The 13,991-nt window shown below is 39.3% G+C and overlaps 1 protein-coding gene across 4 annotated transcripts in view; it reads left to right on the plus strand.

Moving 5' to 3' along the window:
* The window catches only part of STAG2 (stromal antigen 2), a 178,014-nt gene that overhangs the window by 20,280 nt on the left and 143,743 nt on the right, over positions 1–13,991 (plus strand). For 2 of the 4 annotated variants that reach the window (XM_024195514.2, XM_029911830.1), the window contains exon 1: positions 13,105–13,413. The exons of the other annotated variants lie outside the window; for them this stretch is intronic. Coding sequence is in view for 1 of the 2 variants with exons in the window: in XM_029911830.1 (XP_029767690.1) it covers positions 13,408–13,413 (6 nt within the window). In the remaining variant the exon portion in view is untranslated. Of the gene's footprint in view, positions 1–13,104; positions 13,414–13,991 lie in introns of those variants that run through there. 4 annotated transcript variants of the gene reach the window in all.

Genomic DNA, 13,991 nt, shown 5'->3' on the forward strand with positions numbered 1-13,991 from the left:
TTTTTTTGTTTTTGCACTTCAATTATGTAATAGTGCAAAAACAAAAAACAAAATCTAAAATACCGGTAGAGAACTGGAAAAAAAAAAAAATTCAAAGGTGCAAATATTTAAATATTATCTACAACAGCTAAATTTAGATATGCTACTACTGTACAGGTTTTGAGCACTATTTTTCTTTAAACAGCATCGATCAATCTGTATTTATATTCTGTTGCCATTTGACTGTATTAGTCAAAACAACTTGGATATAAATCTATGTGCAATTTTCAAGACTTTCATTGCTTTCTTTTATAATTGTCAAATGATGTTAAACAATAAATATGCCCACAAAGGAAAAACATAGTATTTTCAACATTTCTAATGTAACTAGTTCTGTTTCTGTGGTCTTAAATGTTTAACTGCTCAACGATGAGGGTGATCTGTTATTGAATAAAGCTAGTTCTTTGTGATTTTTATCTGAAATTATGGGAATTGTAGTGTGTTTGATACTATTTTAAAAATATCCTTGTTTAACAGTAATCAGTTATAGAATTTAAACAAGACTTTTTTAGATCTGCTTGGTAAAATGTACTAGTGTTCTGAAATAAGTCTCTTATTTGCAACAATGACTTGATCTGAATGTCATTGTATGTTTGTTGCTGTAGTAGGTGGTATAGGGAATATCTTTCCTGAATCACTTGAGGAGTGTTTGCAGTAAGAAGTTGTTAATTGTTGGTATTGTGGTAATACCCAGAGACCCCAGTTGTGATCAGGGTCTTGTTGGCTAGCTGCTGTTCAAACACATCCTGGTGGTCTAAACAGGTTTTTTTGTGCTGATTTAATTTATCAAAACTGTATGTGGACAAGCCCCTAGTGAAAGATGGCCCCTGCCTCTGAGGAGCAGAAAATAGAAACTATATTTAAATTAACAGTCTGTCAGGGTATTTTTATAATAGCTGTCATATAATACCTATTGAAAGAACAATGAAATGTCTATATAGTGTTTTGCTAACTTTTTTCTATTGTACAGCTAGTCTTCTGAAGACAAGATGTTACAGCCTGAGAAGGCCCAGAAAAGAGACAAAGACCCAAACTAAGGAGGGCAAGAAAAATAGTGAAGAAATCTTAAAATGATGTAGGATTAATTTACTTGAGAAGTAAAGTTTTGTATAATCCCATTTTTCATATGTTTTATGTTTCTAGCTGTAAATTTTCAGTAATTAAACTTTAGTCTAAAACATTTTTTCATCGAGGGGCATATAAATGTTTAAAACTCAACTAGTGATTTTGAAATAAGTATCAGTTAAGTAGTTTTTATGCAGTTAGCATACTACTAACTTTCGGGTTTTGACACATTGTAGCATTGCACCTTGGGTGTCTAAATGACAAAAAAGAGACAATAGTTTTGCAGGTGAAAAGAACAATTCACACCACAACAGACTAGTATATTGGACTGTTGTAGGATTCGGAAAGTGAAATCTAAAAAAGACCACTTTTATTAGGCAATCACCTGTATTAGGAGAATAGTTCAAATATTTAGTATAATTTTACTCTTTTTCATTAGAAGACCACCTAAATAAAGGAATTAATGCAGTTGATCCCTTAAGTAGACATATAAAACATTTCACTGTATAATGTTCTAGTGCTACTGGAGAATAACAAACTTGTCACTATCTGAGGTATAATGTAAATTTCCTCTTATATCCTGGTTGCTCAGTGACAAGAAAATAGAGTACTCTAACTTTGTCACCAGCTTTCCAAACAATACAAAAGAATCAGACAGTATGTTGTCTGTTTGTACAAGTGCTTCAGAAATGTGCATGGGCTGTTATTTGGGTTTTCTGAGTTTGAAGGAAAATATTAAGCTATCACTTGCAGTTGTCATGCTTAGAAAATGAGTTGTTTTTATAGCGGACAGGTTACAATAGTAAGTACATCATTTCAGCTAATGGACAATAAGCAAATTTATTACCATAGCTGTACAAAACCCCCTCTCATTTGAGGTACATTGCACAGATGGCTTCATGTTGGACTAGAATTTCCAGGCTTGGGAAGACAAAAGCTGAGGGTAATGTGTGTGTGTGTGTGTAAAAGTGCTCCGGGAGAGGGAGGGGATATCACAGGCACATAAAACAAGATAATCAAGTTGAACATGAGAGAAATATAAGATTACAGAACTGCTGGAAATAGATTAGTAGAAAATGGTGAATCTCAATAAAAATATTCTCAGTGAATAGTTTAAATGAGAAAATGAGATATACAATTTATATGCATTTTCATATTTAAATATTAAAAGCAGTGCAGTGAGTTGGAGACCATATTAAACAGCTTTGTAGGAATAATTCATTAAAAAAAGTATAACCTTTGATCCATCTATAATAAAGAACATTGCTTAATTGAAGTAAAAACCTACCTTAATATGTTGTGTGGCCTTGGTTATGTGAAAATAATCAGGCAGACATAAACCAAATATGACAGCAGTATTCCCAAGAATAATCAAATGCATAAATCTTACCTTGCTAGTGTCTAGATGCCATTGAAGGCTGATTGGTTTTATTTTTGTTCTTATACGTTGACTTCTTAGCAGACAAATTGGATATCTCTCCCTCAGTGAGAGAATTTGCCTCATCAAAAAATTTATAAAGTTTTTCCTTTTTAAAAAAAATAAGGTAATGACAAATGTAGTCCTGAAATGAAAAGGTAGTTTTTCTTTTGTATTTAATAAACATAACTTTCTCTAAAGACCGTATATGTTCAGGCTTCTGTTCCTTAGTGCAAAAGTGGTGGAACTCCACTTAGTTCTCATAGTCTTTTGACCCTTTAGGACAGTGATAGCAGGATAGAGCATGAGCTGCACCCCTACCTGATGTTAAGCACCATGTTGATAAATACTGCTTTTCAAACGTTGGTCAGTTTCTTCTTGACTTTGGCTAGAGATAGATTGCAGTTGCTCTCTGGATTCCAGTGACACCCATTTGCAGTTTTCTCAGTTCCAACCCTCTTTTCCAATGAGGTCTGAGTCAGAAATCTAGATGTAAGACAGCTTCTTCAGGTATGTCAGGTGGATTTCTCTGTAGGTTCTCATGTGCTCCTGCATGGGAGATACTTTTTTTTTAATGGTAATGCCCGTAAGAGCCATACGTGCGCCCTTTGCTTTCTTGTATGAGGACATAAATGGTGGAGTGGTCCCTACCCTACCTCGACTTTCTGTTTTTGCCCGTGACCGTGAGATGGAACTTGGTGAGTGTCCCAACTGCTAGTTTTCTTCAGGCTTCAAACTCTCCTTTTAGACTAGTTTTTGTGAAGTGTCTCAAATAGCTTCCATATAAGGTGAGATGAAAAAGGGAACTTTTCAGCTTGGAAAAGAGACGACTAAGGGGGGATATGATGGAGGTCTATAAAATCAAGAATGGTGCAGAGAAAGTGAATAGGGAAGGGTTATTTACTCCTTCACATAATGCAATAACCAGGGGTCACCAAATGAAATTAATAAACAGCAGGTTTAAAGCTAAGAAAAGGACAGCACAGTCAATGCCCAGTCAACACACAGTCAACTTGTGACTCATTGCCTGGGGGTGCTGTGAAGGGCAAAACTGTAAAAGGATTAAAAAATAATTAGATAAGTTCACGAAGGAGAGGTCCATCAATGGCTATTAGCCAAGTTGATCAGGAATGCAATGCTATGCTCTTGGGATTGCAGAAGCTAGGATTGGAGGATGGGGTGGATCACTTGATTGCCTGTTCTGTTCGTTCCCTCTGAAGCACCTGGCATTGGCTACTGGGCTATATGGACCATTGGTTTGACCCCGTATGGCCACTCACTGTCCCAGTAAAAGCAGGTAAGCTGGGGCTCTCTTCTCTTTCAGGATTCTTGATGCAGGAACCAGAAACACGATTCCCAAGAGAATCAAACGGGCTTCTTCCAGTGATTTCCTCAGAAGTGAAAAAGGAATACCATTTTCCTTGTACTCTGAATTGGATTATTTGGGCCATCTGTTTCTTAACAAAGACTGTGAGGAAGGTGTAGGAAAGACACATTCATTTTCTCCATACGGGAATCCATTGAGGAAAATTGACTTGAAAAGTGATCCAACCATCACAATAAAAAGTCCACTTTTTTCAGGGTCTCTGAAATCAGACCAGAACCATTTGGATGAGACCAAAGAGTTCTTCGACCTGAAGATTGACTCATCCTTCCTTTACCTTAGAATAGTTCTTGGGCAAAAAATGATTTTGATCTCCGTCAGTGGGATACATTCTGTAAAGGATTTAGCTACCTGGAATATTGAAAATCCCTATCAAAAGAGATACCGAATCATCTATTGCTTCATGTGCTGCCATGGCGTGCATGATATTGGACATTTTGAGGCAGCACTGTATTCCATACAGAGCAAAATGGGCAACTTTTTTTTTTTTTTTTTTTTTTTTTTTTAAAAGCTGGATTCTATCAAGAGATAATATTGGCTTCCCTCTGTAATGCTCAGACATCTCTCCAGGAGCAACAATAGGAAAGCCACCATTTGGTATGCAGAATGGGGTAGAAGAGGATTTTGAGGGAGTGTACTGGAGAACCAAAGTGAGCATTGGGGCCAAGATAGTGAACCTGTAGGGCGGAGGTGGGGAGCAGGGGTCAGGGAGGCAATGTGGAATCCTGTTCGTAACCCAGACCCAACTCCCTCCTGCTTACATACCACTTTTAAGCCTGACAATTGAGTTCTAATCCTACTGAGTTTCTTAGGTCTGTTAGATCAGTGGTTCTGAGACGATGGGGTGGGGCTCCCAAAGGAGGCGTGGGAATGTGTCGGGGAGGCGTGAGCTATGGGCTCCGGGTATCAGCTCTGGGGTGGTGGGGCTCTGGGTATTGCCCTGGGGGCACAGCAGCAGCGCAGAAGTAAGGATATTAATGGGGTGCTAAATCTGCTGTGAACCCCTGCTCTTTTCTAGTCTTCTAATTACAAGGGGCCATAGAGGAAGCATGTACAAATGGAGAATAGAAACATAAGTATGCCAAACAAGTGATATTTCACGTCTCCTGTGGAGGCAGCTGCTCTCTGAAGCATCAGAAAACAGAAATAGCTGAAGAATCTGAGCAGTTCTATCAACTTTCCTTGCTGGAAATAATGAATTAGGAGAATAAGTGTCTTGGTGGTCTTTCAGTGTAGAATATGAAATGTGGCCTATGTCTGCAAAGTTATTAAGGTGTATGTGAGAAAAGTTGGGAATCTGTAGGGAGGATGATGGTTTAGAGGGAGGCAGAAAAAGTGAGATTTTCAAGCTTAAATTTCCTAAGGGGGGTAATCTTGACAAATTTCTTCTGCAAAAGTTGGGATGGTGAGGAAGTTTTAAATGTGGAAAATTCAGTTTCTCTTTAAAGAGTTGTGTCAAATTTGGAGACTAAATTCAGCAATTAGATTTTAGGCTTGTTTTCACGGCAAATCTCAGCAGTGTATTAACAATGGGTGAGTGTTGCTTTCCACCACCCATTGTAGAGGAGGCATCTAAATAATCTGTTAAGTGTGCATTAGAATGTTACATCAACTCAAGTAAAAATATGATGGATCCACTCATGAATAAATGTTCAATCAACAAGAGCAGTGAATCCGTTGACCTTGGGATTTAGTGCACTTTGGACCCAATGGTAGTTCAGTCTCCTGAGGCCTGTAATACTTTGGTTTAATTCTGATTGTTGGTCTTGGATGGGCGATGTTTAATTTAATGGCCAGTGATCTACAGGAGGTCAGACTAGGTCAGTGGTTCTCAAACTTTTGTACTGGTGACCCCTTTCGCATATTAAGCCTCTGAGTGCGACCCCCTTTATAAATTAAGAACACTTTTTAATATATTTAACACCATTATAAATGCTGGATTCAAAGCGGGGTTTGGGCTGGAGGCTGACAGCTCGTGACCCCCCCATGTAATAACCTCACGACCCCCTGAAGAGTCCTGACCCCCAGTTTGAGAACCCCTGGACTAGGTGATCTGATGGACTTAAAAATTTATGACTCTCTTGTAGGCAGAAAGAACAGACAATTCTGCAGAAATGTGCGAAGTGGTGATTTGACCACCCTGTTACAACTTTTAATTGATGACTTTTTTTGGAGACTCAGTGGGTTATTTGAATGCAACCAAGTTATCCTTTCACAAAAGATTGGTCTCTTTGGATACAAAGAATATTGCAAGAAATAGATATTAGATTCCCTGTCAAGGCATTATCCTTATCTATTGTCTCTGTGGATTGCATTGTTGTTCCATACATATGTCTTGAAAAATTGAAAATTTTATAACCACCGTTATTGTAGTCACTTTGTTTCCAAATATGTCTGTTTCAGTATCTTCTGCTCATGTGGGGGCTCTTAGTAACACTTGTGTTGTCTCTGACTTCATACTTCTGAGCAAGACATAATCCTTCTGTGGTGGATTGCTGGGCATCCATGTGGCACAGGATAAGAAACTGATCTTTTGAGTCTAGAAATCTCCAATGCCATAGAAACAGTTTAGAGCTGTCAGGGATGAGTAGTCATATCTTTGAGAAACTATCTTTACAGCCAGATCAATTTTTCTTTTAAAAAATAAATTGTATTGTTAATCTGATTTTTGGAGATATTCCAGTTTGGTCAGGTTTTTTTCCCCCCAATCATATTTAAAAAGGAAAATTTAATTATAATTGTTAGTAAAGTTTGCTAATCACTTGAGAAGAGTACATTTGAAAGCTAATTTCACTTCATTAAAAGCCTAGTTGAAATAATGCTGAACAAATACTGCAGTAGTATTACTGTCACTTTATGAAGACCAAATTATTTTATTTCCCAGGTAAAACTAATGAATACGGATCTCTTGATTTATATTCAACATCAACTACATTGCACTGTTTTTTCTTCCCTGTTTATGAATGACTTCTTCCTTTTTAAGCTTTAATGTCTAACCCCCACAGCTTGAAGAGCACTCTGATTATGTCCTGGTGTGAGAGACGTGGTGACAACCCTATTTTATTAGATTCAAAAAAGAAAATTATTTTCTTGTTAGTGCTTTCCCTAAGCCTTTACATGAGTTGGTTCCCTTTTTGTGCAATGAATTAGAGGTAGAAGAGCTGTCAAAGGAGGCACAGGCTGAAGGAACCACAGTAGTAACTGCCACGGGGAAAGCAGGAGAAGCTCAAACGAGCACTTGTAATGAAACTGTTAAAAACTGAAGAACTATCAGGTAGGACACTCCATTTTCAAACTCTCCAGTGTCCTACTTAAGGAACCATACTTTATCACTTGCAGCAGGCAGAGCAGATGGCTGGAGAGATGCAAGCAGGGATTTCCCCTACGTTTCTGACACCCACGCTTACTGCCTCCTTCTTGCAGCACTAGGAGCCTATTTCTGATCTGATAGTGTGCCCTCCACCCCCACCCTCCCCAGCCAGGGATTTTCCTCCCCACAAAAAGAGAAAAAAACAAAAAGCAACATGATTTAAAAAAAAAAAAAAAAAAAAAACCAAACCTAGAACATTGCTAATATCCAGACTCCTCAGAATCATCATCTTGCTTTTTTATTGATAAAGGAGGATTTTCAGGGCTTAAGTATCCCAGAATAGAATTGCATATAGACAAGCCAAATCTTATATCAAATGAAGAGGAACTCAAGAAAGCAAGTATTTTCCTGTCCTGCAAAAAGAAGGAACCCAAGACTTTACCCCTCAATTCAGCACTCATTAGCATCATTCCTGTCATTTGTTATACCCCCTATTGCATCCTGAAGTTAGATTGTAAGATCTTTGTTGCAGGGAGTGTGCTCCTGTACTTTGTACATCATCTAGTACAATGGAGTGAGTGATCAGAGAAATAGCATCAGAACCAGGAGAGAAGTGTGAAAGCCCAAGCTGAGAGAAACCGGCTTAGCAGAATTCAGTTTTTGTTTAATAATTAACAGGTAATATTGATGATTGTTTTTGATGATTTCTAAAAAAAAAATATAAATTTTAAAAATTTTCACAGTTGTGGGAAATTATGGGTATGGGTCAGATGATGTGGGAGGGTTAGACAGTGATTATTTACTGACAGGAGACATTGAGATTAAAAATGTTAAAAAAGCTTTATAATAATTAAACACAGATTGCACCGTTACATGTCAAAATATGCAAAGTGTAAATATTCTTAAATCAAAGTCTCAGGTTCTCAAGCAGCATTTTTCTTACTCGATCTGTAAATTTCTTTATGAATGGAAATCTTTTTTCGTCTGTGTGTGTTTACAGTGAAATTAATGTTTACTGACATTTACCAGTAGAAATCTAATCCTTCTAAGCCTAACTATATTGAAGGCCACAGAGAAAATGTGTGTAGGAGTAGGTGTGTCAGCTTCAGTTGCATGCTTCCTCTTGGCCACTTATCAGACTGCTGTGAGGGATCTAGCCACTGAATCCCCAAGTGTTTTATGTTGAGCATAGCCAGTTTCATGGTGAATGGCCAAAGGGCTGTTTCCTTTTTTTTTTTTTTTTTCAGAGACTGGAACACAGAAAGGTAAACTGCCCAGTGGCCATGTGTCAGGGAGTTGGCTGTGCCTCATAGCAGATTAACTTTGTGGCAGCCCATCCAGAGAACGGTTGGGACACGGTCTCACAAGTGCAGTAGGCTTAACCATATGAGTACAGACATAAGGTGTGTGTCTGTAATGTGGAGGCATATGAATTTACACCTCAGTCCTCTGCATACGTCGTGTTGTACCCTAGAGAGTTGAACCTGGCCAGACCACTAGTGGAAATGGGAGGTGTGAATAAGTGGAAGGACCCTGGAGGGGTGACAAACCCTGTGTAGTGCACCTGTCAGGTGCTGGAAGGCAAACGTGGGTAAATGTGCCTGTGATGAATCCCATCATGTTTATAGCTAGTCGAAATGGATGCTAAAGAAGGTTCTGGGATGCTGACTGTAGCAATCTCAGATACAAACCTGCCAAAGCCAGACTTATTGGCCGCGGGGCCAAGCACTCTGCTTACCATTGGCGGAGAAATTAAGTCAGTGTGGACTGTCAACGGTCAGAAATCCTGGTGGAAGTGAAACTGAGGTATGGCCAAAAGGTTCTGTGCCAGAACTCCATTGACAACAGGGAAGTGGAGGGCGGAAAATAATACTGTCAGACTTATGATACCAAGTAGAGCGTGGCGAAAGGCTCCAAAGTGGTGGGAGGCAACTACGTGAGGCAATTCAGGAGGAAAGTTCCCCTTAGTTAATGGCTTCAGAAGGGTCAGTCAAGATGTAATTGAACCTGAGATGGATAGCGGAGCAAGCACAATTCCCTTCTCCTCCTGGAGGTGTGAAGCGGGCTACTGGGCTCAAGAAAAGTGGGGAGATTCCACCTCTCATTGGGACCATTCATCTCGCTGAGGCACACCAGTGCCAAAGACCCACCTTGCAGGGGGCCAAGTCTAGCTACCCCAACCAATCAGAAGATTGGGGTTGACAGTAGCATATGGAGGCCCCACAAACTCTGTCCTTGTCTATCCCTTTCCTAAGATAACCAGGCATGACATGTATTTATACGCTGTAGATGGAAACTGACCAATAACGTTTTCATGTAACTGTATGATCATTAGAATTGTTTACTGTCTGAATATATGAAGTGTAACAGCAGATTCTCTGTCCAGAAGTTAAGTGCCAAAATAGCCCCAGGGTATTTGTCACACACCTTTGCTTTGTTCCTTTTTTTTGAGGAGGGAGAAATGTGAAGATTTGGAGAGTGAATCTGTACAACTTATGAATTGAAATGGCTGTCATTGAATGCCAGTGTCTGTGTATCTTTGTGTAGCCACCATTGTTGTTAGGACCTCTAGCAGATACACACCAGACTAAAATAGACTGCCACTGATCACAATGATTTTGAATGTTTAGGGAACAGTGTCCTAATAGATAAAGCATAAGATGTGGTATTAGTTGGTGACTGCTACAGACGACCAGATCATACTAGGGAAGAGAATGGCTCCTTATGCATCTATCCATAATATGTAAAAAAAACCTGCATGGTCATGGGGCACTTCAGTTTGAGTGATATATGCTGAAGGTCTCATGCTGCCAGTACTGAAATTTCCTTGGATTTCTAAATATTGTAGATAACAATTTCCTAACTCAAAAAATGTTGCATCAACACACGGGAATTCATGTTAGACCGTGTCTTGACAGATAAAGAGGAACTGGTCACAGAACTAAAAATGAATCGTAGTTTAGGTAGAAGTGATTGTGACTTGATTACATTTATAATGTGCTAACAGAATAAAGTCCAAACCAGTTATTTAGATATCGATATAGATATCTACACATATACTTGGTGCTTGAAAAGGGCCAGTTTCACAAAGCTGAAAACAATTAGGAGCCAGGTCAGCTGAGAGGAAGAATTTAATCAGAAAAATGTGAATGATTGGGAATTATGTAAGGACTCTGTACTAGATGTTGGAAAAAAGCCACAGTCGAGGAAGAAAGCTGTATTGGTTAAAAAACAGAACAAAACCCCCTCCAACAAAACTGCGGTTTACAGGGGAAGTGAAGGCAGCTATAAAATATATAAACAAATGGAAGAAAGTGGAGGTTGACAGTCATGAATATAAATCAGAAGCTAGGAATTGTAGAATTGATAAGGGAAGCGGGGATACAAGTACAAATTGAGGGTCAGCAGAATTATGGGCAATAAGGAGTTCATGTGTTCTAGGAACAAAAAGAATCCTAACAATAGTATTGGTCCATGACTAGATGGAAAAGATAAAATTATCAACAATGTAGAAAAGGCAGACACATTCAATAAATATTTCTGTTTTGTATTTGGTGAAAAACAGATGATGCAGTCATATCATATAACATTCTTTCCATTCCACTGGTGCCTCAGGAGGGTGTTAAACAGCGGCTATTAAAAATAGACATTTTTAAATCAGCAGGTCTGAATAACTTGCATCTAAGAGTTACAAACGAGCCGTCTGAAGAGCTTGCAGTACCATTAATGTTGTTTTTCAGTAAGTCTTGGAATACTGGGGAAGTTCCAGAAAACTGGAAGAAAGCTAATGTTTTCCAATATTTAAAAAGATAAATGGGATGACTTGGGTAATTATAGGTCTGTCAGTCTGTTGATCCTGGGGAAGATAATGGAGTGGCTGATATGAAACTGAATTAATCAAGATTTAAATGCAGGTAATAAAATTAATTCTAATCATCATGAGTTTGTAGAAAATAGTTTGACAGGAGCTATCTTAATATCTTTTTTGATGAGGTTACAAGTTTGGTTGATAAAGGTAATAGCATTAATGTAATATACTTAGACTTGTACAGACAGTTCTCGGACTTACAACGCAATTGGTTCCTGAAAATTGCGTTGTAAGTCGAAACGTCGGAACTCAGAACCGCAATACAGGGAGTCCTCGGACTTAAGACGGTTTCAGAGTAGCAGCCGCTGTCACCTTCAGCCCCCAACTAAAACCTCTCCAGCGCATCATCAGAGATCTACAACCTATCCTGAAAGATGATCCTTTACTCTCACAGATCTTGGGAGACAGACCTGTCCTCGCTTACAGACAACGCCCCAACCTAAAGCAAATACTCACCAGCAACCACACATCACTGAACAAAAACACTGACCCAGGTACCTATCCTTGTAACAAAGCCCGATGCCAACTCTGTCCACATATCTATTCAAGTGACACCATCATAGGGCCTAATCACATCAGCCATACCATCAGGGGCTCGTTCACCTGCACATCTACCAATGTGATATATGCCATCATTCTTTGACAGACCTGCGGGTGGCTATCTTAAAACAGAAAAACTTCAAAAACAGACTCCAACGAGAGACTGCTGAGCTGGAATTGATATGCAAACTAGACACAATCAACTCAGGGCTAAATAGGGATTGGGAATGGCTGAGCCATTACAAACATTGAATCTATCTCCCCTTGTAAGTATTGTCACACTTGCTTCTTATCAAACTGTCTGTACTGGGCTATCTTGATTATCACTTCAAAAGTTTTTTTTCTCTTACTTAATTGGCCTCTCAGAGTTGGTAAGACAACTCCCACCTGTTCATGCTCTCTGTATGTGTGTATATATATCTCCTCAATATATTTCACTCTATATGCATCCGAAGAAGTGGGTTGTAGCCCACGAAAGCTTATGCTCTAATAAATTTGTTAGTCTCTAAGGTGCCACAAGTACTCCTGTTATTTTTGCGGACTTAAGACGCTGACTTATATCGGACACCCCTTGCGATGCTTTTCAGTTGACTTCCCGTTTCGCTCCTATGACGCTTTTCACCCTTATGACTCTTGATTTACATAAAGTTTGCTTGAAATCATTTCCTGGATGTATTATACTGGTATGGAGCTGGAAGGGGTCACTTCTGATTGGCTTTGAGGCAGCAGGGTAGCTTGTTGCCGGGTAGGGTTGCTGCTTGTTTTTGATTGGCTCCCGGCCCCGGGCTTAGCCCATTAGAAAGCCTGAACAGTGATTGGCTGAGGCTCAGCATGTGTGCCATTCTCCTTGGCTTTCTGAGCTTGTGTTGCCGGCATTCTGAGCAGCATATGTGAGTTTATATGTTTGAATGCTGCTTACAAAATACAGTGTATGATAAATACATTGATGTTTCAACATTAGGTATCTATAATTCACTTAGTACAAAAGCCTGGGTTCTTGTGATGAAAATAATGTCTCAAGCCTTGGTTCAGGAACCAATCCCCCCTTCATACCATTGATTCCTATGGGAAAAGTGGTTTTGACTTACAACGCAATTCTGAGGAATGAATTGTGTCTTAAGTCCGAGGACTCCCTGTACACTGCATTGCAGGACCTAGCCTCGTAAAGTTGAAACCAATTGTCGTAAGTCGAATCAGCGTATCAAATCAGAAACGTCGTAAGTGCTGTTCGTCAGAAGTCGAACGTCGTAAAGTTGAGGACTGCCTGGATAAGGCATTTTAATTGGTACAGCATGATATTTTGGTTAAAAAAGCTAGAATGATATAAAATTAATATGGCACATATCAAATGGATTAAAAGCTGACTAAATAATAGGTCTTAAAATGTAATTGCAAATGGAGAATTGAGTGTGTGTATTTCTAGTGGGGTCCTGCAGGGATTGGTTCTTGGCCCTACACTATTTAACATTTTTGTTTCTGGAAGAAAACATAAAATCCATTACTGATAACGTTTGAGCCCTAACTGGTCAATTTATATTCTGAGGAGGTTGGCTGGATCTAGGAGATGCCATTTCCTTCAGTTTGTCTGTATGGTTCTGGAAGTTTGGAGGCTGGAAAGTTACTAGCAACAGAATAAAGACTCAGAGAGCCACACGCAAAGTTCTGGCTAGAAGAGAAGGGTCCATGATTGAAGACATGCACTACAGCAGAACTGGATTGCCCCAGAGGACCCTGAGTCCAGCGCAAAGAATGTTCTGGAGTGGTGAAAAAACGGAGGCAGGGAAATGCATGTAAGGTTTTATTTTTGTATAAATGAAGTAAAGAACAATGATTTTAGAGTCCTGTGTGAAGTTTGTGTGTTATGTTGCACTACTTGTGCCCCTAGAAGAGGTGATCTGTTCGTCAAGAGCATCCACTAGGCAGGAATTCTGGGAGAGGGTGCATCTTGCCACAGTTCACCATGCCATTCCAGATTGTATTACTGCAATGCTCTGTACAGTACATGCACCTATCTTAGAATGCTATCCTAAAAGCTACAGTTCCCAAAGAATTTGGCTGGTTCCCTGCTTGACAACGTACAGTACACTAACTTTCTGAAGACCACAGTACCTTCCAGTTATAACTGAAGGTATTGACTTTGATGCATAAAGCTATATGGTTTGAATCCTTGCTAGTTGAGACCACTTGTCCTGAATTTGAGTATCTGGAGGATGGTAGTGGACTGTTCTCAGTTAGAGGGTCTTGTATTTTAAATTTTCACCCCTACATCCCTGGCTTGACAGAGCTAATGTCTCTTGACTCTCAGGGAAGAATACAAGGCTTGCCATTCCTGAGCGGGTTGGATAGCTTATATTAATAGCATATTTTT

Source organism: Terrapene carolina, unplaced genomic scaffold (assembly GCF_002925995.2).
Source record: "Terrapene carolina triunguis isolate 2854851 unplaced genomic scaffold, T_m_triunguis-2.0 Scaffold131, whole genome shotgun sequence".
NCBI classification, from domain to species: domain Eukaryota; kingdom Metazoa; phylum Chordata; order Testudines; family Emydidae; genus Terrapene; species Terrapene triunguis.